The sequence below is a fragment of the Lagopus leucura genome, unplaced genomic scaffold (genome assembly GCF_019238085.1).
Source record: "Lagopus leucura isolate 7727_CA_CO unplaced genomic scaffold, USGS_WTPT01 Super-Scaffold_100004, whole genome shotgun sequence".
Classification (NCBI taxonomy): Eukaryota; Metazoa; Chordata; class Aves; order Galliformes; family Phasianidae; genus Lagopus; species Lagopus leucura.
In genome coordinates this window covers 52,489,188-52,512,732 of record NW_024962264.1, presented here as the reverse complement: position 1 = coordinate 52,512,732, position 23,545 = coordinate 52,489,188, and the positions used below count along the sequence as shown (strand labels likewise).

Below are 23,545 nucleotides of genomic sequence, written 5' to 3'. Positions count from 1 at the left end.
GGTGCAGGATCGCGTTTCTGCCTGGTGGGCCAGAGGTACACACCAGGGCTAGGCGGCAGCCCACGCCCAGGGCAGGGCGCTGAGCGGCTCTGCCGCCGCCACGTCCCCCCCCGGTCCCGTCGGTCGGGGCGGAACCCTTCACCGTGGCGCCGCTTTCCGCCCGGCCGCCGCCGCGCGGTTGCCCGGTAACGTCGGCGCGGGCGGGGCGTGGCGCCGTGCTGCGGGGAGAGCGGCCCGGTGCGGAGGCTCGGCGGCACCGTGATGCTGGAGCAGGACGGCGAGCTCTCCCTCACCATAGCGCGGATCGTGCAGCGGCTGAAGGGCTCCAGCCTCCACACCCAGCTGGAGCGACAGGCCCGGGTGAGCCCCGCACCCAGGCCCGTCTCCCTCTCCCCGCCTCGCCGCTTTGTTCCCGGTGTTGTGTCCCTGCTCCGCGCGGTCCCGGGGCCTCCCGCCGTCCTTCCCCGCTTGCCCGGTCGCTGTCTATCATTCCTCCCTGTGGGGCCGGAGGATTTCGCAGGCAAAGTGCGGGCTGCTTTCTGCCCATCTCACCCGCTCCGATAGTGAGCGGCTTTGGGTTGTAATCCGCGATTTGCGGAGCTTTGTGCCCCTCCGCTGCCTTCCTCCGAAGTGCCTTCTGGGGAGATGGGGGTTTGGTGAAAGGAAGTGAAAATAAATGGAAAGTGTACTCGCAAGTTCGTTTTGTAGCTGGGAAAGCAGTTGTATTTAGTAACTGGTCCGTGCATGAGACCTCGGCTTCTCATGTTCCAGATGAACCCCTTCAGATTACATTTGTATCTGTTTTCATGACCGTAATGACATGGTATTGGTGCTGCAGCCGTTGTTGTGCTTTACTGAACTCTTGGGGGTTTGATTTCATGGAATTTTGGATTTCATAGAATTTGGGGTTTTATTTAATGTTTTGTAAACAATGTGTGAAGTTGTAGAGATTTGGTTCTGGGCAGAGTGCCCATTGTTTGCCTTAAATTTGTTTGGTTTTGAAATGAAGCATGGTTTTCTTCTCTGAACGTCCTTAAGGCTTTCTCCAGCAGGAGACATCATAGAATCGTAGAATGGCTTGGGTTGAAAAGGACCACAATGATCATCTTGTTCCAACCCTCTGCTATGTGCAGGGTCACCAACCACCAGACCAGGCTGCCCAGAACCACATCCAGCCTGGCCTTGAATGCCTCCAGGGATGGGGCATCCACAGCCTCCTTGGGCAACCTGTTCCACTGTCACTACCCTCTGAGTGCCTTCTTTGTTTCTTTTGTTGTTAGAAGCATCTGCCAGTTTGGTCCTTAATACTGTTTTAAATGCATGTCTGCTGTGCTCTTGTTGAGTGGCAGCTCTCTATATTCAGCATCCTAAACAGAGGGCCTGACATGGCATGTAGAGAATGAAGGGATTTCAGAACAGGAATCTCTTCCAACAACTCCATCACTGATGACAATAAAACGCGTGTTCACCTCTGCTTTTGTTTTCTTGCCCTCTGACTCCTGGAGGCCTTGTTTATGGCCATTGGTACCTACACATGTGTTTTGACAAGGAAGCTCAGTGTGGCCAGGACTTGGTGGGATGTTATGGTATGCAGTACCAGCGGGCAGGCTGAGAACTTTATCAGTGCCCTTATCAGGACAGTTAGATGTCTGAGTCTCATTCCTCGAAAATATCCAGCATCTCTGAAAACATGAGTCACAATGGAACACAGTCTATTTTAATACCACTAGATATTTTTAAGATGTCTTGTAAACATTATTTTAGCTGTTTCGTAAATTGATCTCTTCTTTAGAGTCTATGAAGGGGAGCTCAGAATGAACAGTCTCTTTCACCTGTTAATAATTTTGAGCAAAACACAATTTCCTGATGTTATTTGTGAGAGATGATAGAAGAGTCCTGTGGTTATGAATTGATCCCACCAGTGCTCTGTTTGACGCAGCCTGCACCTGTGTCAGGGGCTGTGATGCACGATGTCTTTAAAATAAGTTTAGTGTGGGTGCAAAATGGTCTACTGTCACAGTTATCATCAGATAATTACATTTTTGTCCTGAGAAATGAAATAGGGTAGAGTCGTGTGCTTGTTAATGAAGACTGAAAAAAGAAATGTTTGGTTGATTGCATAGGATGAGTTTTAATGTTGATAGTGTGTCTATAGTTAATGCAATGAGATGAATACAGAAAAAAAGTGAGCATGCTTTTTCACTCTGTGCTCATTTAGAGGCCTTGCAGCCCTCCTCTGGACCTGCTCCAAATGCTCTGCATCCATCCTACAGTGCAGGCCCAAGGCTTGGACACAGTATTCTGGATGGAGCCTTACAAGGTCTGAGTAGAGGGAGACAATCACCTCCCTCTCTCTGCTAGCCACCCTTCTTTGGATGCAGAGCAGGGTACCATTGGCTCATGTCTATAAGGACTCCTAGGTATGCTCTCAAGGAGCTCTCCCAGTCTGTACAGATGTCTGGGGTTTCCCTGGCCCAAACACAACACCTTATACTTGGCCTTGTTGAACCTCATTAGGTACACGCGAGTCCACTTCTCCAGCTTGTCCAGGTCCTTCTAAATGGCATTCCTTCCATCTGTTGTATCAACTGCACCACTCAGGCTGGTGTCACCAGCAGACTTGCTAAAGGTTCACTCAATCTCACTGTCTGTGTCATTGATAAATATGTTGCAGAGCACTGGTCCCAAGACAGACCCTAGGGGACTCCATTTGTGACCTTCCCTTTCTGAAATGCTTTTAAGGTAAAGTGTGGGGGTGGCTAGAAAAACTGAGATGTGGAAATCTTCAGGCAAGAAATTTAGTTTGAGATCAGATGGAATGATTCAGAAATCTGACATCACCTTTTAAATGTGGATGTTTAACAGAATATTAAAAATTTTTCTTTCTTTTTAGACCTCTAACAGAAATCCGTCTGACCCAGACTTGCCAGGTGACCAGGGGCAAATGACATGGAAAGCTTTTTTTAACTAAAAGTAAAATAAAATAAAAGCCCTAGTATTGTTTTTCCTAAAGAACTTTTCTAAACCAGCAGATGAGAGTAAAGTGTAATAAAGGTTCTAAATTAAGTTCTGTGAAGCAAGCAATATTCACAAAACAAGGAATCCCCCCTGACATTTTCTGTATAGACATTTTCAGATTTGTTTTTCTTGTAGGATGCTTGTGGTGGGTGTACTTGAAGGAGAGCTTGTAGCAGATCAAGACAGTGCTGACTGAATAAGCTGAAAGGTGAAACTGGACTGTAAAAGTCAGCCCAGACACCCCCACCCCAGTCTGGTAACTCAGGTGTGTAGGATGGAGTGAAGAGGGAACGCATCTGGGAAGTGGTAAAAGGTTTCAAGAGGTTCTTGAAAGTATCAGCAAGATATGGCGAGGAGCTAAGCTGGAATACATGATCAGAATGGCTGTCCAGAAAAGAGGACACCATCAGCACTCTTGGAGCAGACATGTAACTACTTCCAAAGGATCTAAAGGAACTACTGATCTGAGTGAGAGGTAGTGATATTCGCAAGGCTTGGAATGGTGGAGGGAAGAGAGGAGCATTGGGAGTGATGCCTCTTAAAGTTGAGATGCTGCCTGAGTGTGTGCTTTGAGAGGGAGTGTGTGAACTTTTTAGATTAATTCATCTGGTGTAAAAGTTTGCAAGATATCTGAAGGTATTATTTCATGACTTTTTTTTTTCCCCTAACATTAAAGAGAAATTGATAATGATTCCTACTTAAGTAAAAGATCAAACTAAGAAATAAAATGTTTTTGTGAATGCAGTATTTATTTGATAAAACTTAGCAAGTAAACATAAGCTCATGAGTTGTCATGGGTAACAAATGATTCCTTTTTGTGCACTGTATTTGACAAATGACTTGTTATCCCCTTTTGATAGAGCTTGTACTTTGGTCTAATTGGTCCAGCAGTAACATTGCAGTATAATTAATTTTAAATTGAATGCAGTAATGAATACTCTGAACAGATTGTGGAGTTCAGAAACAATGCCAGTGATTCAGGTTTAACTCACAGGTTTTATTTATCTATTTATTTTTAGTAATATGAATTAAATATATTTTAACTTGTGTTTTATTTGAAGCGCTAATTTTATATTGAAATGAAACAGAAAAACTCAAATAGTGTGTTTTTGATGTTTAATTGATGTGATCTAGTGGGAGAATGTAATGTTTGAAACTGTTTATTTCAGTATGACACAAAAAGAGAAGCTGTCTGTTTCAACTGTTAAATTTTTGATTTTTTTAACTTATATAAGAAAGCTGATAATACTTTCACTCTTAATTTAGCTACAGTAGAAATATGCAAGTGTAGGAAAAATGTTAGTGTATTCAGGGTTTTATACTTATTGAAATTGGCTGTTATGCTCAGAATTATCCTCCTTTTGGTTACAGAAATGTGTAAAATAAATCCAGAATCATTCCCTTAAATGTGTAGGATTTTTAGGTGTTTAGAGAGTGCTTATACTAGAATTGCTGCGATTGTAATTGAAATGATTTTGATCAAGTCAGCTTGATCCTAATTGAATCATTTATGATAATGACTGCCAACATCTTAACAGGATACTGTACCGAAGTCAAAGCTGTGCATGGAATGCCAACACAAAGGATTGCTAATGGTACCTGAGCCACTTGTAAAAAGGTTTGGCAAAATTTTTAAAGTCCAGAAGTTGTGCTTTCTCTTCTGTACAGCTGAAAAACGATAAGATGCTGACAAATGCTGTATTGATGGTTTGTTTTAGGAAGGAATGTCCAACAGCCAGTTGCCTCTTGATTTACAAGGAGTAGACAAAGGCTGTTGATGAAGGTGAACACTCAGCCCTTGAGCCCTGCTGTCCTATCCATAAAAATATGCACAATGCCAGTTAGACTGGAAAGGACACCAGCAGGCATGAACATTGTTAAAAAACAATCTGTTATTGTTTGCTAAAATATGCTGTATTTATCCCTGTCTCAGGATTCAGCCTTGGTCCGGCTGAGCCCATGAGTAGCATCGTTTCTTCCCTAGCCTGGCTGCCATTCTTTACCTTCCATTGCTCCTTTTCCTTTACTCTGCCTGTTATGATCTTCCTGATAGATTAAAAAGAAGAAAAAGATAGATACTCATTCATCAATATGTGTATATTAAAATTGGAGAGTCTGTCTGCTTCCGTGTACCTTGCATTTTGATCATGCAGGAAATTAATTCATCAGTATGTCTCATCAAGGTGTGGGGTTCTTTTTCCCCAGTAAGCTGCAGTTGGTGTTTTTATCAGTGTATATCATAGTAATGCTTCCAATATAAGAAAATGTTGTCAATGTGTTTTTCATGCTACCAAAAAAAACCCACAAAAAACCAAACCCATAGTGGACAAAAATGCAAATGATATTTGGGCAGTACATTGTATCAAGAGTTCAAAACAAAACTTACTGAAACACCTTAATGTTTTTTGCAGTATAGTATTAACAACTAGTAAGAAAAGTAACCAGCAGGAGTAGCTTGTAATCACAGAAATGGGTTGGGTTGGAAGGGATGTTAAAGATTACAATGCTCCAGCCCTCCTTCCTCAGGCAGTGGAGTCAGAGTAGTTATCCAAACAAGAAATTAAAGTATATAGGAGACCCGGTCTACTAATTTTGGAGGATCATCTCTGTCTCTGACTCCTTAATTTAATTCCCGTAAACACCCACATAAAATCAAAACATGAAGCGATTCAGATGGGGATTTCTTTTATCCTATCCAAGTGAGTCTTTTCTTTGGCAATATTATACAGCCCTAGGTTGTGTTCTGCAGTGTTACAGCTAGCTGCAGCCACAAGCTGGACTGTCTGCCAGTTTCTTGTGTTTTGGGTATTAAATAGATCTGCAATCTCATGTGCAATAAAAGAAGTCTTTAGCAACAGCAGTGTCTTTGGTTCTGTAGCAGTTCTCTACACCTTGTGGTTTGTCCTTATTGATCATCTTTCTGTTTCAAAAAGCATGCCTGTGCTCTCTTTGCTATTGCAGTAATATACCAAATATCAAAGACTTCAATATCTGTAGTAAAGTGACTTGAAAGGAGAATTGCTGATGCTAGTAGCCTTTTCATTTTTCAGTCATTCCCCCCTTTTTACAGGGAAAAATAGAAATATTTTTAAAAAATCTGCATTGTGAATGTGTGTAGACCAACTCTTTTAGCAAGCTGTGCTGCACAGTAAATGAGCTTTTCTATGTATATGTATAAACTGTAAGGCAGATGACAAGGATGCAGAATTTGTTAGCTGAGTGTGATGGAACAAAAGTTTGCCATGCTGTCAGCAGTGTTGTCTGTGCTGACACACTGCATGGGCATGAAAGCCTATTAGAAGCATGAGTTATCATAATAGACAACAGCTGACATGTCACCAACATATTGCTGAGTAGCTTTGGCTAAGCAGTATCCTGCATTTCTGGGGAGCTGAGGTGGCTGTGTGCTTCTAACATGCCTTGCTCTGGCATGGCTGGGGAGTAAGCTTCACAGATCTCCCAGTGTTATTTTCAGGTCAGCAGCCAAGGTTGCTATTCTCCAATCCTCTGGCTTTATCCTCTAGTGCTAATCAGCTGTTACCACATTTTGTGTGTTGAAAATTACACATTAAAGCCACTTCAAGAAAATTCTGAGTTTTTGATTGTTGTCCTTTTGGAACTTTTTGGTCTCTTTGTTTTCTCCTTAGTTTCACTGTGGAAGGAAGTACCATAGCAGCTGCTCATGCTGTTGCTGAAGAATCTACAGCAGGATTATAAAGCTAGTTGTTGCCCAGCTGGCATCTGTCAAATGCACTTCATTGCACATTGCTGTATATACCTTGCAATGACAGCTGCAGAGGTGAACGTTTGGTCCAGTTTTTATCTGAAGTTTGAAGATGGCACCTCTTATCTGATGGGTGAACTGTGGGAAGTTTGATTGGAAGCTGCAGAACATTTTCAATTTGATCATGTCAGTGACCAATCCTTTAATGTGTAGAACCTGGCATTTGTGCAAACTGTGTAGAGTACTTAGGAATAGTAAGCATGTATGTCACAGATAGTCCTTCTCCCATTACCTGCACACAGCTTTTATCACAGACATAAAAACAAAGATATTGACTTAGGGAAAAGTTGGCTGATTTTTTTTATTATTGTTTTTTAACTGTAACAACTGCCTTCAAGTTACTAGGAAGTAATTTACTGTATGTATGTAATGTTAAGCTTGTATGTTTCTTATTTTATAACTGAATACACAATTACTTTCTTTATAACGAGTGTTTGATGCTCATTTATTTATTTATTTATTTATTTATTTATTTCCCATTAGATTAGCCTACACAACCCAGAAATTAAACTGGAATCATTGAAAGAAGATATTAAGGATTTTCTGAAGACATCAGGTTTGTAATACTTCAGATAATTAAGATAGTTGTTGGCACTTCGACATGGAGACGGTGTTAATTCTGGATTGTGTGAGGCATTGTGGAAATACACACAAAACAGTAGGTGAGAACTTTATTACATTATTAAACAGGATAGAGAAAACAAACGGGTAAAATGTTCTTGTATTGTGGCAGCAGATGAACATGTGATGCAGAAATATGATATTGCCATTTTACAGGATGCTGGTAATATGTTCTTTTTATGAAAGTTATGAATGAAACAAGTTCAGGCCATTTGGTAAATGGAAATTAGCATTTGTGGAGGCCCTGTTTGAAATTTTACCCTTTGGTAAATTTCTATTGGAAGTTGTAGGCTATATTGCTCTATAATGCGAAGATCTGATTATAAGTGATGTGTAGTTTGTAATCACCAGGAACACTATTTCTATTAACATTTATAGTTGTTTTGAAAATATGATTGTTTCAGAGGAATAGCTTATAATTGTTTAACCGAAGCTGTATCATAATTATTTGAACAGCAGATGGAAATAAAGGATATTCAACCTTTTTTTTGTAGACTTTAGATTGTAGTTTTACCTACCTTTATTGGGTTAAGGTGTCTCCCTCTCTTCCTGTCTGTCCAGTACATAGACTTGAATTGAGACAGGACAGAAAACTCTAGCAACTCTAAAGTAACCTCTGATTCGTGTTCCATTAGTATTAATTTCTTAAAATTGTCCAATTTCTTTTTTTTTTTTGTTGTTTCTTTGTTTCTTTAATTTGTATTTTAACAGGTTGGGAAAAGAAGCTTCAGAATGCTGTTTATAGTGAACTCAATGTGTGAGTTTAATTAGCATGTTAATTTATTAAGTTCTGTTTGCATGATTTCCTTTTCATTCCTCTGTATATGAAGGTGTGTGATGTGTTGCTATTGTGTACAAAGTCTGCCATATCAAGGATGCCTGCTTTATTTCTGTTTGTAAATTGTCGTTTCTTTTTCATCCTAGTGAAAATGCTGGACTCAGGTGTATTTTCCCATACTTCTAAACATTACTTTAATAATTTTTTTGTTGTTTTACTTCCAGAAGTACCAAAATTCATAATGTAATTCTGTTGTAGCTGAGGAGTTATTGCAAATGAATTAGAAATTCTTTTCAGATGTTTAGAACAGCATTATGTGTTCAAATACCTTTAAGATTTTACATCTCTAGACATAGCAAATCAATGTCATCACATTTGTTATGGTTATAAATACAGTGAAATTTGAGAAATTTTTACCTTATTATTTAGCTCACTTTGAATTAAATTTCTGGGAAGTACAAATGTCTTTTACACTCTGGCAATTCACAGAGGCAAATTAATTGATACACACAGCCCAAACTGCAGTTATCTAATAAAAATCATTTATGTAAACATACTCCTGCTGATTTAACTAAGCTTTTTACACTTAATAGTTTTGAACAGTCTGTCTTCAGAGTACAAGGGTCTTGATTCAGCAAAGTACTGGTATGTGTTACCAGTTAAAATAATTCAAAAAGTACTACTTGTTTTTATTTTTGATAATCATATGCAGTGTTTTTAATAGTTTTTTTTTTTAATTCTCATGAAAGAAATTATGTTTAGGCTGACAGATAATTAATAAAGCAAAATAAAAATATGGACTTTTAAAGTATACTGTATTTTCTTCAAGGTTTCCTTCACCGTGTCATCCTGCAGCACCTCCTGAGCATATGAAGGAACCTTTGGCTTATATGAGGAAAGCACAGGTTGGTTGTTATCAATTTTACAGTTCTCATATAATCTTTGGTTAGACTATTTCAAATTTATTTTAATTTTATTAATCCAATTTTAATGTTACTGTGCAATTTCTAGTGTTTATACCTTAGGAAAAATAAAGATTTGTACCTATGTAGAGTTTAATAATAATGTTGTATATGTAACATATTATATACATACCATAAATGCTCAAGTAATTCTCCTGCTATGGAAGAAGTGGGATGTAGTGGCAGGTGGGTGAATATTTTAGAACAGAGATTACACAAAGCATATAAAGTAGGAGAGTTTATTTCTGTTGGGAGAAAGATGTGTAGATATAGGTCATTTCACTTAGGATTACAAAAATATTACATAATAAAATATATATATTTATATAAATAATATTATATTAGGTATACAAAAATATTATCTGAAGAGATACAGGTAGGCAGTTTGGCAGTGAAAGACCACAAACTGCATAGATACTGAGAGCAGAAAGAAGGAAGATATTCAATAATTGGAAATTGGAAGGAAAAGTTAAAGCTTTAGAGCTAAGGAGCTTAAGGAATATTGAGGGGGAGAATGAGAGAAACAGGGCTATAAAGGATTGAACAAGGATTTTGGTACTGGGGAAGAATATTTCTACTTCATTGGATTATTTCATCCCCGCATGCTATTTGAAATAAAATCTTGCATGAACCTTTTGAGGTTTTTTTTTTCTTTCCATTTTTAAGAGTATGATCCAACCAGAATATCAGAGATAAAGGTAAAATTGTGTTTCACGCAGCCGTGCGTGGAAATACATTGTGATATTCTTTTACAAGTTAGTCAACAAATTGTGTTACTTTTTCAATCATATTGTTGCTTGTTGCAGTAAGCCTTATTGTGCTGCTCTGCATTTTCTGTCTTTAGCATGTGGGTATAAAGATTGTATTAAACAAATTTACTACTGTGATGTGGAATGTAATGCCACAATTTACTGTCTGAAAATAATCACTCATATCAATGATTGCTGACATGAAAAATACACAAGTACTTATATACGTGTTTATGTATGTGTTTGTTTGTCTGAACCAGTTTAATTGGCTATTATTTCATAAAAGAGTATATAGTGCTTAGCACAATATTTCTGATACAGTGTGGAAAGGATGGTTTTTCTAATAGTTTAGGAAAGATAAGGAGAAGTTCTGTGTTTACTCATTTCAAAGTTTCACTTACCTAGTTCAAAGAGAATCATGCGTAGTTGTTTTCAAATTCTTTCTTGAAATACAAATAGTTTTTGCAGGGAAATATTGATAAGGTGATGATTAGAAAGTTGCATAAGAGTGTGGTTAGGGGATTAATAAGACATTATCCAAACACACTGATGTGTGTGTGAGCATTTGATTTTTGAGATGCGCTCATTTATCATTATTGGTAAAAGGCCCATAAGAAAACAAGGGCAATCAGCTCAGTTGAATCTCAGCTAAGTTTTGTTAATCTTTTGAATAAAAAAGAGTGAACAATGTAAAAAGTTTATGAAGCCAATGTTTCCGTGATTTTGTTTATTTAAAATATTTGAAAGGAGCTAAAATGCAATTATTCAGATCTCTGATGTCTGCTAAAAGTAAACCAAAAGTGGAAACTTACTGATTTATTTCCACCAGGTATCAGAAATCTAATGAATATTTTGAAGGTAGAAGGCTGTTTTTGTTTTATTTGTAGGCAGATCTTTTTGCCCTTATTTCTCTTCTAGCATCAAACAGTTGGAGAAGAATATTTTGATTCTTTGATATTTTGATTTTGAATATCAACAATATTGGTTCTAATAGAAAAATGTTTTCCGTGTACGTCATATTTGATTTTTATTATGCACAGGCATGGCTTAAGATGCTTTTTCCAATGTTATGAGTTCACTGGCGTTTTCTTTATCCTTTTCTATCTTAATTTTGTTTTACTTGAGAATTCTGGGAAGAAGGGTAATGCTCTCTGAAAACCATATTATTTTGATATCACTAATTGGAATGACTTTGAATGAATCACTAATTAAAACTATATTTGCCTTTTTTTTGTTACAACAGATATTAAAATGTTCATGGTTAACCCTTTTTCTTCTCAAATTGGTTATGTCCTCTGATTTTTAGCTGGCAGTCTCAAATTTATGTACTGTATTCTTTTCATTATATCAAAATAACAGATTTCTAGGAAATGATAGAGCATTCATATCAATGAGTAGTGCTATAAATCAGTCATGCAGTTGTGGCATTGTTCAGTGTAGAAAAGTACTGCAATTAATAATTATGCTTTCGAATGTTAAAGCAAATGTGCTGTGTATTTTCTAATTGTGTGTGCTGTAGCTGAAGAGATGTTCCTGCAGTTGAGTTAAGGTAGATCATTACATTCAGCTTCTTCATTCAGTCTTAAATGAGGTCTTTCCTAAACAGAGGCCCTTTTTCATTTCTGTTTCTTGAAAATTGACATATACAATATCTGTCAATCCTGTCAAACCTCTCTCAAAAGCATCAGATAATTTCACACTCTGGTGTTCTCTGTGCTAATTGGTCTGGTTACAATTTGAGAGGATTAGGTCACCTACTGCCACTTTGCTAAATGGGAGAATTATTACTTGTGCATCTTAATGCAGATTTGGCGCTATTACTAAATTCTAGGATTGAAAAATTGAAGACTTTGCTAATTTGCTTTGCTGCCCAGCAGGCATTGGTTTGAGTTGAAAAATTCTTAAATCTGTTAGACTTCTTTATTTTGATATCCGCATTTTGATGAGGCAAAATGATGCAAGCCTTACCTGCTCTTTAGTTCTCTCTGAGTTCAGCTTTTTCTTGATTTAGGAGAATTTCTGCAAACAATGATGTATAATTCAAGTGGGCAATGTAAAGATATAAGAACAAATAGAGATAAAGATATGAAGCTGAGTGCGAAGAAATGTTAGGAATTGTTTCTGACATCTTCCATGAAGCCATATTCTGATTCTGTCCTATTCTGATCTTACAAAGCTCATAACAAGCTAAACACTGTAGATTACTAACATGCTGCACCTTCAGTGCAACAACGCTACCCATCTCTGGCTGGGCAGTTGGCTGTCACCCTAAGAGTATCAGCCTCCATTGCTCTTTGGAATGAGCTAATGCTCAGTCTTGCAAAGCTGTCTCATTCCTCTGTGCTTTTTTTGTGTCCTTTATATTTTGGCATTTTGTATTTTTTAAGTTTTGATCTTTATTGTTTCACTTGATGTTTTTTTAATTAACACCTCTGTATTCTTTGCTTCCATTTGCTTGTATGGTTTCGTAGTCTTTGTGTTCTTTCTCACTTGTCATTTCTTCCAGCAACAAAACCACCATCTCCAGCAAAATAGAGTACTGTAAATGCTTTGTTCCTCCATGAGAGAAAAAAAATAGTTTGGTGTCATGCTATTGTGTAATTGTGGCACTTGGAAGGCATTGTATTACTGGGTGCAGTAATACAATGAAATAACAATTATTATACAGAATATTATAAAAATTACTACAATCAGGAGAATATTTTTTACAGCCGTACTCAACCTGTTTTGTTTATAGAAGAGAAGGTAAAGGGATGACTTGATTTGGGGAAAAAAATGTTACTGATAAAAGATAACTACTGTGTTTGATAGAAAATGTCATAAAATATTGTAAATGGAAGCGAAAATAAAGCAATTATAGGCAAGACATAATCTTTTTTTTAAATTATTTTTTTATTTTTTATTATTATTATTTTTTTTTCCTTAAAAGAACATTTGAACTTCTGCCCTTCCCTTTATTTGCTTCCTGTCTAATAAACTGCAGCCCATTTTTGGACAGAAATTTAAAAAGCTTAAATGGTTAGATGGTATCTAACTGTTGTCAAATTTGTGCCTAGAGTTAATTACAAATAATAAATAGAGCTAAATGAAATTAACAGGAGTCCTTACATTCATTTGGTTGAAGCTTGACTCATCATCTGCAGAAAACGAAATTAAATATAAAACCCACCAGTGCAGCTGTAATCATGAAAGCAAAATCCAAAGCCAGTTGACTAGGAAGTCAGTACTAGTTGGCATTAATTCCAGGGGAATTATCCACAGATCAGGCCACAGAAGCGAGCTTGACATCTAATGCAATAATCAGAAAAATCTGATAGTTCTTTAAGCTGTCCATTTGCACTTGTGGAATTTGTCATCTGTTGATGCATAAGGAAGTACTAGGCTTATGTCATAAATCAGTGACTGTGAAATGTATGCTTTTTAGACATCTAAAGTTTGGGGAGTTCATTTTTCTGCTTCTTTCTGATGATGTAGTTGATGAAATCCGTTTCCTCTGTTGTTTCTATTTAAACAACCGTGTAAACTTTCCCTTAATGCTTTTGCAAGTGTCAGTGGTTCTTGTTATCATTTCTTTATATATGAGTTTAGAAAGCAGCTTATTCTCAGGCAAGGCAAAATTGGAGAAAAAAATGAATTTTACGTAATTTAATTTTTTTGTGCGTTTCAGGGAAGCTGGGAGAAGCGAATTCTAAAAAGTCTAAATAGTATGTGCACGGAACTCAGTATCCCACTAGCACAGAAGGTAATGTATTATGAAATTTCCGTTGCCGAACTGACGTATTTTTTCCTGAAATTAAGCCTGGTCTTGCATTTTTTGTAGTGTTCATTTTACACTTGGTTATCAAGAGCTGCAGGACTGCTCTCCAAAATATTTTAATACAGAATAATTTTCAGACTGTACGCTTGAGCTGAGCTTGAGAAGATGGCAGTCTATAGGAGGATCTTCCTCTGCTGTTGCAGGAATTAATCTCTTGAGGGAGCAACATGTGGGAGAGCTAATTGCTATGTTCGTTGCTTCTAACAGAATGTTTTTGTGTGCAGACACAGCTGTATAAGATACAGCTGCACAGCCTATAGATAACGTGAACGTATTTTGTTTGCTGCATCATATGTGCCCAACTTGCTGGTTGTTTGTGTTTCCCTCCCCCTTTTTAAAAAAAAAAAACAAACAGATTTTCATAAAAACATAAAGTTTGAATACTGACATACTTTAACTATATTATATATTTTGTATGTGGCCCAAGACAATTCTTCTTAACTCAGTGTGACCCAGGTAAATCAAAGGGTTTGACACCCTTGCAACTGGTACTTAGGAGAGAAAGATACTGACACAGAATTACTGGCTCTCTTTGACAATCTGCATTTTTTTCATTATTTATTTATAAGCTTTAATTTTAAAGACCACAGATCAGGATAATAATGTTAGAATGTTTCATTCTTTATTTATTTTCCTGTTACCATATATAGAATTTTTGATACAATATATAGTACTTTGGTTTGACTGTGCCACAGATGGGAATTTGAGGACAAAGTCCAGAAGCTCCAGCTCTAGCTCAGTAATATGAATCTGACCACCAAATAGCCTAAAATTCATTAGTAAATCCATAAAACTGTTTAATTTCTACCTTTCCTTCTTTTCCTTGAACTGGAGCCTGGGACTTTCTGCAGTTGTTAGCTTGGGATTAATTTTTAGCAGAGGAATTTTGTGTTGCTAGTGCAGCCTGATTTTAAAAGTGTAATATTCACTTACATATTTGAAATAGGCATGCTTTTACTCATTTTGTTAAAAAAAGAAGAGTTTCTTTCTTGGTTACTTTCAGAGGCCTGCAAGTGAGCAGAAAGAGCTGCTTAATAAATGGAATGAAATGGGAACTGACGAACCAGGTAAGATCAACTAAATTCACATGCATTAATTTTTGGTGCGTTAATAAGTCAAATCCACGTTATTTATCAACTAGAGATTAATATAATCATTTCAAGGTAAACAGATTTCAGTCTTTTTTTTTCTAATTTATAATGTTTAACTGTGCATAAGTATTCATTTTATTGTCATTTTGTTTTGAGTTACTGTGCTAATTTTGAGTCAGCTCTGGGAGTTAATGGTATAATACTCCTGATTCCAATGGTTTAGAGATTCATACAGCAAATACATGTCTCTTTTTAGTGTAAAATCAGGCTAAGAAGAAGAAAATATTCAGAACTATGGATAATTAAGCTCAGACATTTTGTTAACAAAAGATAACACCTGCACAGAATAGCCATGTTAACATTTGGGAGAGCAAGGCTAACCAAGTTCATTCACACCCAGGCTCCTCAGAAGAAATTATTTTGCAAAGGTAATGATTTGTATCTCATGGAGTACTACCTACACAACAACAAATACATTTCATGGATTGTTGATGACTAGTCCTACTTTTTATTTTACTAAAGCAAATTTCATTCTATAATCTACAATGTTTTAAAAAATCTTTTAAGAATATCATATCTCTTTTCATGTCTGAAAGGGGCTCAGTGTAAAAGCTTATGTGAAAGCAGTAAAAAGTTTTCTAGGACTAATGTTCGATTAAATACTTGGGATTTAGAAAGCCAAGGCACTGACTGATAGCATAATCTTGGAGAATGTGTAATAGTTCTAAGCATGATATTTGGGATGATGATGATGTTATTTTAATCTTAGTTGTAAGACATTATTGAAATTGCTACATTGTGTTACATGTATAAGAAAATTGCATGTGTATTTCATCTCTTTTAGTTTTAAGGTACCATAATTGAAATCTTATTTCAGATCTAAGTCTCTTCAGGCCTGTTTATGCACCTAAAGATTTTCTTGAGGTAAGAATTCATGAAACATCTCAGCAATTGAGTTGCATCCATTACATTTTTTTTAATGTGAGGTGGAAAAAGCGTTTTTTAAGGTCTCAAAGAGGCAAGTAAGCAGTACAATTTGCTATTATTCTAAAAAAGCCCAATTGGTATGATAGAGATGATTGTCCATGGAATGAAACAATAGAAAGTTCGTAAACAGTATTTGTAGAACCTTAGATTTTTATTTTCTGAGTGGATGTCCATGTACATATTTACATTGAGACTAAGTGCTACTATTACCAGGGTCCCAGAACAGTCTGTGAGGCCAACCCACACAAATCCCTTGCACTTGTGGATAGCATTTACAAGCCTCTCTCTCCTACAAGATCCTTCCCTCAATCAGATTAGCCTTTGCACTTTCTTCAGGACTTTTTAAGACAGTGTCTGATTTGACCATTAACTAAGGTTAACGTATTTTATGAGAGTGGCTCTAAAGGCACGTGGACTCTTGTTTGTTACTCTATACAAACTTACTCTTATTAAGTTTAATATAATAATAAGTAATATCCATATAGTCCTACTCTATGGATAAGACTAAAAAAGTGAAAATGCTTGTCACGTACACGCATGCAGTTTGGATTCTCTTATTGCCAGTGGGGCTTTAAGAATTCTAAAGTAGATTAGAATATTGAACTGTTAAGGTAACTTCTTATGTTATCCAGCACTTGTAGAAGTGGTGGAGATATTCTTAAATCTTTTAACTGCTGCAGTTCTAGTTCAGCAACAATAGAAAGATCAATGGTGAACAACAGTCTCTAAAAAAGAAAGAGCTGTGTTGATATTAACAGGTTGCAGTGCAGTAGAAGTGTGTTTGTAGTGTAGAAGAGTTGGTGCAGCATTCACAGTGTGGATTTTTAGGGGTCTTACTTCAGCTAAATTCCAGTCTGATTACTTCGACTGCCTGCCAGTCTATGACCAGAATGCATCAAATGTGCTAAAGGTACATCTTGGTTGTGATGTTAACCAAGCACAGTAGTTGGAAAAGGTCCAGAGATTCTCTTGTGAAGTCTCACTCTTGTTCTGAGATAAGTTGGCCGTGTGGGTACATCTGCAGCAGGAGTTCATGCATTTGTCAGATAACTGGACAAGGCAGACAGTTGAACTGCAAAAATGATGATTTTGTAGTGATTAATACATTTCTAATATGTTTGCACTGGTATTTCAGACAAATTGGCATTTATAACAAGTGAAAATGGACACATTTTATGATTCCAGGTATTGTTTACAAAACAAAGTGCTGTTCTCTTTTATTTGTTAGCTGTAGTTTTAAATTATATTTGTGACCTTCTGTTTCTCCGAAGAATAACCTGATTTAAGCTAACTTTTCCTCTGAAAGCAATTTCCCAACTTATTTCATAATTAATTATAAATATTAAATTGCAATACATAAAGCTGCTTGACTAATTGGTGTTTGAAATTTTAGGTCATATAGGATTGTGAAAAATCAAACATTAAATAGAAATGTTTGGAGTTGACAGGTTTTGGTCTTTAATCAAACAAAATCGTTACAAAGAAGAGATTACATGATTGTCAAGACTTAAAAATCAGAAATGATGGTACTACCCATCATTTTGCATGGTTCAAGTGTAGAATGTATATATAAAATAGAACTTACTTTATCAGCTATATTTTAATATAGAACAATAAATTTGCTGTCGTCAACAGTACTTAATAACAACACAGTAGGAGGTTTGGGATTAAAATAAGATGGAAAATGAAATGTACAAAATCCTCAGTTGTATATCCTGCCAGTTATTCAGGAACCACATCATCAAGAATGTGACAGAATAGATTTTTAGAGTTGAGATGATCTTCTCATTTAGTCGCATCAATCTAGATCAGTCAGGGTCTAGATCAGTCAGAGGTTAATGTATTTTAATGTTTGAAATGATTCATTATAAGTTTAGTGGAATGTCTTTTGTAGTGTAGAGAAGACTGATTGTTAAGTGTGAATTGTTTCATGCTTATCAATTGTAAATACATTTCTGAATCCCACAATTAACTTGATATTCACTTTATTACTTTTCTTAAGGACTCCTCTTTTCAAGTTACTCATGACAGAAAATTTGATTAAACAAATTTTAATTTATTCTGTTTTCCATCACTGCACTAACAGTCACATTGTGCATTTAATCTTGAATCTGCAAATCCATTTTCATTTTAGACTTATGTAGTGACTTTCTAGGTCACTTTTTTTTTTTTTTTTTTCCTAAGACTGTTTTCTTTCCAGAAATCTCAGTTTGTTTCATTAATCTTTTAATTTACCAGTCTGATGGTGAGTTTCCATGGTATTAGAATATTTAAGACTGAGAATTGTAGAAATAGAATGTTGCAGAATTTCATAAAAGCTGGAAATTTACCTTTGAAGGAATCTTTGCCAGCTTAACATTATAATATTAAAACATATAATAATAGTATATGTCAGATTAAATTCTTTTCTATATTCCAGTTATTTACCTTGACATTAAGTTCTTCTCTTTTGAATTTTATCCTTACTTCAGATTTTTGATTTTGTAAAAATAAAATAAAAAAACTTACATGGAAGAAAGTATTTGGAGGTTTTGTTATTTAGTAAGAAAATATTGTAGTAGCAAATTGTACCTCGTTTTGATTCAACACTATGTAGGATTGCCAGTGTAAAAGCATGAATAAAGATTCTTTCAGAAAAGCAGTAGTGCTATAGAATATCCTAGATACTGTAGCCATCAGAAAGATTCAAATAGCTTTGCAAAGGAAGCTAATTTTAGTGAAGACATTTGTATGTAACCAGCTCTTAGTCTCATTTATGGAAAATGCTTTCTGCTTTTTTATGTCATAAGTTGAGCTTACTTTTCAAAGTGGAGTATGTTTGTTCCCTGAAAAAGTTGGCTTCTTTTTTTGTTTTGAAAACGTAGAGTTTGGTAATTTGGGCCTGTACATGTAGGAGTTGTGGGAAATGGTTGTATGCCAAAGGTACAGTTTGCAGTATTGATTTTGGGAGCAGTTCTGAATGTAAATTTCCAAGTATGTGCAAGGAATGATGGAGCTGTCGTTTTTAAGGTCCTGATGAATCTTCGAAACCCAAATTATGAAAATGGAGAACAGCCTAGTTTCAGAAATCATCTGGGGCTAATTCAAGTTCCTCTAAAAGTTAAAGTTATTCCAGAATTAGTAAGTATATTCTTTCTTAACAGTAAGTTTCTATAAAAATAATTTTGCCTTGGTGATGAATGAGAATCTGTACAACAATACGGTATATTAAAATTGAGGTAAGTTTTTCCTTTTGTAAATGAAAATCGGCATGAACACAAAGTGGATCGCTAGTTAAAATACAACGTAGAAAAATTTTATGATAAGACATTCTTAATGACAAAGAAAACGTAAGTGCTAACTTGTCAGTCAGTTGGGAAATTTTCATTGTGTGCCATGCAGCTGTTGATTGGATATATGTGCTCATGCATGTTTTCTTAACTTTTTGTCAACGGTTTATGGGCTGGTTCAGCCCGGTTCCGTGACCAGCGGGGCGGAGGGATCTGCGGATCCGCGCCTCAGGAAAAAGGGGACCCCAAAATAATTGAAAACAGCGGCACCGATCTGAGGAGAAACAAACTAATTTACTAAATATGGTATCGGAATGCAAGATAACACACCATAATACAATGTAATTAGAATTGAAGCTAATAAATATAATGAGAGAATGTCTGAAAGGTGGATAGACCTCACCATAAAGCTGAAGTGAGATGCGCAGTCCAGTTGAGCAGCAGGGAGACAGGAGCAGCGCCCACGACGAAGGCAGACGAAAAAGAGAGCAATCAGGTGACCTTGCCAGGAGTTAAATCTCCTCTCCCTGAGCGCAAAGTCCCCTGGGGAATGTAGTTCTTCTTCTCTTCAGGGCAGGTACCCAGGACTTGAGCATTAACAGTTAAACTCTCAGTGCCCCACATGATGTTATGATGTGGAATACTGAAAACCAAGAATCACAAAACCATGACACTTTTTTTTTATGAAAAAAAAAACCCCAAAAACTTCTGACTATTCAATTTATCTTAGTCTCTGTTTTATTTGAGCTGCACAAGATCAGTTAACCTGGCAATCAGTTTCTGATTTTCTTAAATTAATTTTCAATCCTGTTATAATTTCAGACTGTAAATGAAAGGAATTTGAATGTAAGTCTTATCGCTGGACGATAGGAGAGCTATTCTTAATGCCCCACTCATAAGATTTGTCAGCATTTTGTGCCGATAGACAAACTTGCATCTGGGTTGAGAAATAGCTCGGAATTAGAGATCATTAACCTAATGTTTCATGTTCCACTTTATTACATCCTGGCATAGCTCATAGGCATCTTGAAAACTGAAATTAGAGTAAGGATTGATGTGCGATTCTTCTCCTTTTAAAGACCTGAGCTCTTATGTCATAAATATGCATTTAAAAGGAATACATTTTGTGGAGAAAATATTTGCATTTAGACTTTGAGAAGAATTCTTGTGATCTGGGAATTAAAAGCTGTTAATTTCCTTTTTATGGTTTTGTTTCTTTTCAGAAAGAAGACTTCAGTGAACTAGACTTAAACATAGGACAACTGGGTATTGATGATTCAGCACAAGTGCCTCCTGGTTAGCTAATGCTGTGCTTCACTCATTTAATTAGAACACTAATGCATAGAATACTGTGCAAATATTAAATAATCTGTGTATTTCTTTCACAAGAAACCATAAATGTTTGTTCGGTTTGTAGTGATATTCTTTAAATATAGCTAATAATAGACAGCATTTCAAATACTGAGGGGTCAGATTTAAAGAGATGTAAAATAGTCAGCTTCACTTGAAAGTAAGTTTATTTCAAGAATTTGAACACTAGACAAGAAAACGGCCTGTTTCCAAAAATACAGAAAATACAGAAAAATCTCGTCAACCCTGTAGTGTGACACTGTTAATATATGTACATATAAACGGCTTCTATTATTTTTCCTTGTCTTCAGTTATTCCAGTAGAACCAAGCCTTAAAATGATATTTTACTCAAAAATGAAAAATGCTATATTATAAAGTTATTTTTCTTTTAAAATGGAAATTTACCTAATTAAAAGTCTTAGTTCCTGTAGCACAGTGCAGCTTTTGTATTTTTGTCTCTGTGACCAGAAGTTGTTTAGTATTATTCCTTGAAAAAGAACATTGATGCTGATGCAATTTAATTTTAGTGCCTTCACATTCAGCTTATTTCTTATTGCTAGAGATATGTAGAAAAATACGGAATAGTGTACTAGTTTTTTTTTATTTTCTTGTCTAATATTTGCAATTCGTCTTTATTTCTTAATTTTCTAGAGTTCTTTGAAAATGAGCATGTACGTGTTGGACAAAAAGGTAGGTAGGCTTCTATTTCCATCTGTAAAATAAACAAAAAAACTGATTAGTAACAAATACATCCAGTAATTTTATATCTCATACGCCTTTAGAATTTTAACAACTTAGGCAGACTAGAACAAAACATAGTCAATAATAACATTGTAATTTAAACAAGGATGGAAAAGGAAGCATCGCAGACTACCAGTAGCTATCAGATAAATAGTTCCACAGATATTTTATTAAAATCAAATAGGAAGCATAGACAGCAGCTTTTTGGTGATAACTTAGGTCACTGCTGAATTTCATTTTAAAATCGAAAGGTTCTGGACTCCTTTCCGTGCATACACAGTTCTCATTAGTGTAATGGGTTTTACGTCTGCATCAGAAAAGAATGTTTTAATGTTTATTTGCAACTGCAGAACTTGTTAAATATTGCAGTACTTAACCACCATGTATACACCTTTTTTTTCTGAAAATGTTCAGGAGTTTCCTCGAAGGATGAGAAATGATCTGGAAAAGAATAAACATTTCTTAGTTCAGATTTGATTTTATAAGCATACATACAATGTTTGAAATCCAGCAATACCCATTAGTTACTGTAGCTTGTGATTCCTTTTAAACTTTATCAAACGAAAAAGGGGGTTGATGCAATTCCAAAACTCCTTCACTCCCTTTTGTTGTTTCACTGACCAATCAATGAGCTTTCTGTTTTTCCTCTCTTAATGTGGTTCTTATTTTGTCCATTTTGTCCATTTTGTTCTCTGTTCCAGTGCAACTTATTAGGGTACAGTCCATCTCCCTCTTCATAGAATCATCAAGGTTGAAAAAACCTCAAAAATCATCTAGTCAAGCTGTCCACCTGCCACCAATATTTCCCACTAAACTGCGTCCCTTAGTACAACATCTAAATGTTCCTTGAACACCTCCAGAGACAGTGACTCAACCAGTTCCCTGGGCAGCCCATTCCAGCACTTGACCACTCTTTCAAAGAAGTATTTCCCAATATCCAAACTGAACTTAGCCTGGCCCAACTTGAGACCATTCCTTCTAGTCCTATCACTAGTTATATAGGAGAAGAGGCTGAGCTCCTCCTCATCACACCCTCCTTTCAGGTAGCTGAAGAGCTATAAAGTCTTCCCTGAGCCTTCTCTTCTACAAACTAAACAATCCCAGTTCTTCTCTATTTTGTCCCCTAAAAAATCTCTATTCAAGACTTACTGAGATTTAAACCCCCACACAATGTAATTTTTAATGCTCATCTCTTGTCTGTGTAGAGCAGGCTCTATTACACAGATTGTCTTAGCTTTGTATCTGTGCAAAGACACAGAATCTTGTAAAACTGCAAGCTAAAGGCTTGACCATGAATATTTAAGTTCATTCAAGGGAAGTCTTTCTCCATGCTCCATTGGATGTTGTTTATGACCTTGCATGTCACAGATGCATTGATTTTCTCTTATGAGAAATATTACTTAGTGTGAGGAGTTGCCATTATTGTATTTTAATTTGTAATTCTGTAATTATATTGAAAAAGTCATCTTGTATGTGAAAAAGCTATTTTTTCATACTTTGTGTCTCAGTAAAAAATGGCAAGGTAAACACTCATAGACGCTGTGATGAGTCACAGTCTTTTCTGAAGTTTTGTGGGAACTGCAGGAATGTCTTTCAATTTTGCTCTTTAGGGGAAGAAAAGGAGATCACACAACATCTGTGTTAGAGCTCTACAGGTTAAACAAAAAATTGGCAGAACAGTCCATTCAGTACTTAAAAAGAGAGGAAAAAAGAGAGGAATCAATTCAGTAGGTTTTTGAATCTGACTTCATCCTTCCGTTACAAGACTGATATGGTAATTTTAATATACAGTTAAATTTAGAATAGCAAGTTATTTCTGAGACTGCTGGAAAATTGGAGGATGCAGATTTGAAAGCATCTCACTACCAGAAAAGTATTGATCTGTGGGCAGTTAAGTTTTTTTGTTCTTACTATCTACCGCAACTTAGATTTTAATCACACACTACTAATCAAGCTGAAAAATCCAAAATCAATTTGAGTATCATAATTGCCTCAATGAGATCAATATTTTCCATCTTGAAATTTATTTACATTGTGGTTTACAGTACTTTCTAAAATATTCAAACACTTTGCAAAAGTCAATCAGCTCACAGAAATATTCTCCCAAACCCATCTCTAGATAGTTAACATCAAAATAGGGGCAGTAAGAAAACAGAGTAAGTAGCAATCTCATATTTGATATAAGATAACACTTGTACTGGAGTATTTTGTGGCTATATACAACTGCTTGTTCCACTTGGTGTCAGCCTAGAAGCTGCAACTGGGCTTGAGTAAAGACATCTAAGTGCTATTCCTCTGCTAATGACAGAATGTCGATTGTTTTCTTTCCCAAAGAGCTACTTCAAAACTGAATTGTGGAAACCAGGCCTTTTAGATA

General features: G+C 36.1%; 1 protein-coding gene across 2 annotated transcripts in view; it reads left to right on the top strand.

The window, feature by feature from the left end:
• The first annotated feature begins 214 nt into the window (after positions 1-214).
• TBC1D19 (TBC1 domain family member 19) overlaps positions 215-23,545 on the top strand; it is a 45,995-nt gene continuing 22,664 nt past the window's right edge. Inside the window, exons 1-10 of one of the 2 annotated variants that reach the window (XM_042871993.1) lie at positions 215-360; positions 7,286-7,358; positions 8,135-8,180; positions 9,031-9,106; positions 13,580-13,654; positions 14,733-14,796; positions 15,698-15,744; positions 18,817-18,927; positions 20,300-20,372; positions 21,079-21,117. In XM_042871993.1, the coding sequence (XP_042727927.1) occupies positions 262-360; positions 7,286-7,358; positions 8,135-8,180; positions 9,031-9,106; positions 13,580-13,654; positions 14,733-14,796; positions 15,698-15,744; positions 18,817-18,927; positions 20,300-20,372; positions 21,079-21,117 (703 nt within the window). In that variant the 5' untranslated portion in view covers positions 215-261. Of the gene's footprint in view, positions 361-4,556; positions 4,637-7,285; positions 7,359-8,134; positions 8,181-9,030; positions 9,107-13,579; positions 13,655-14,732; positions 14,797-15,697; positions 15,745-18,816; positions 18,928-20,299; positions 20,373-21,078; positions 21,118-23,545 lie in introns of both variants that reach the window. The other variant, XM_042871994.1, reaches the window with a different exon arrangement.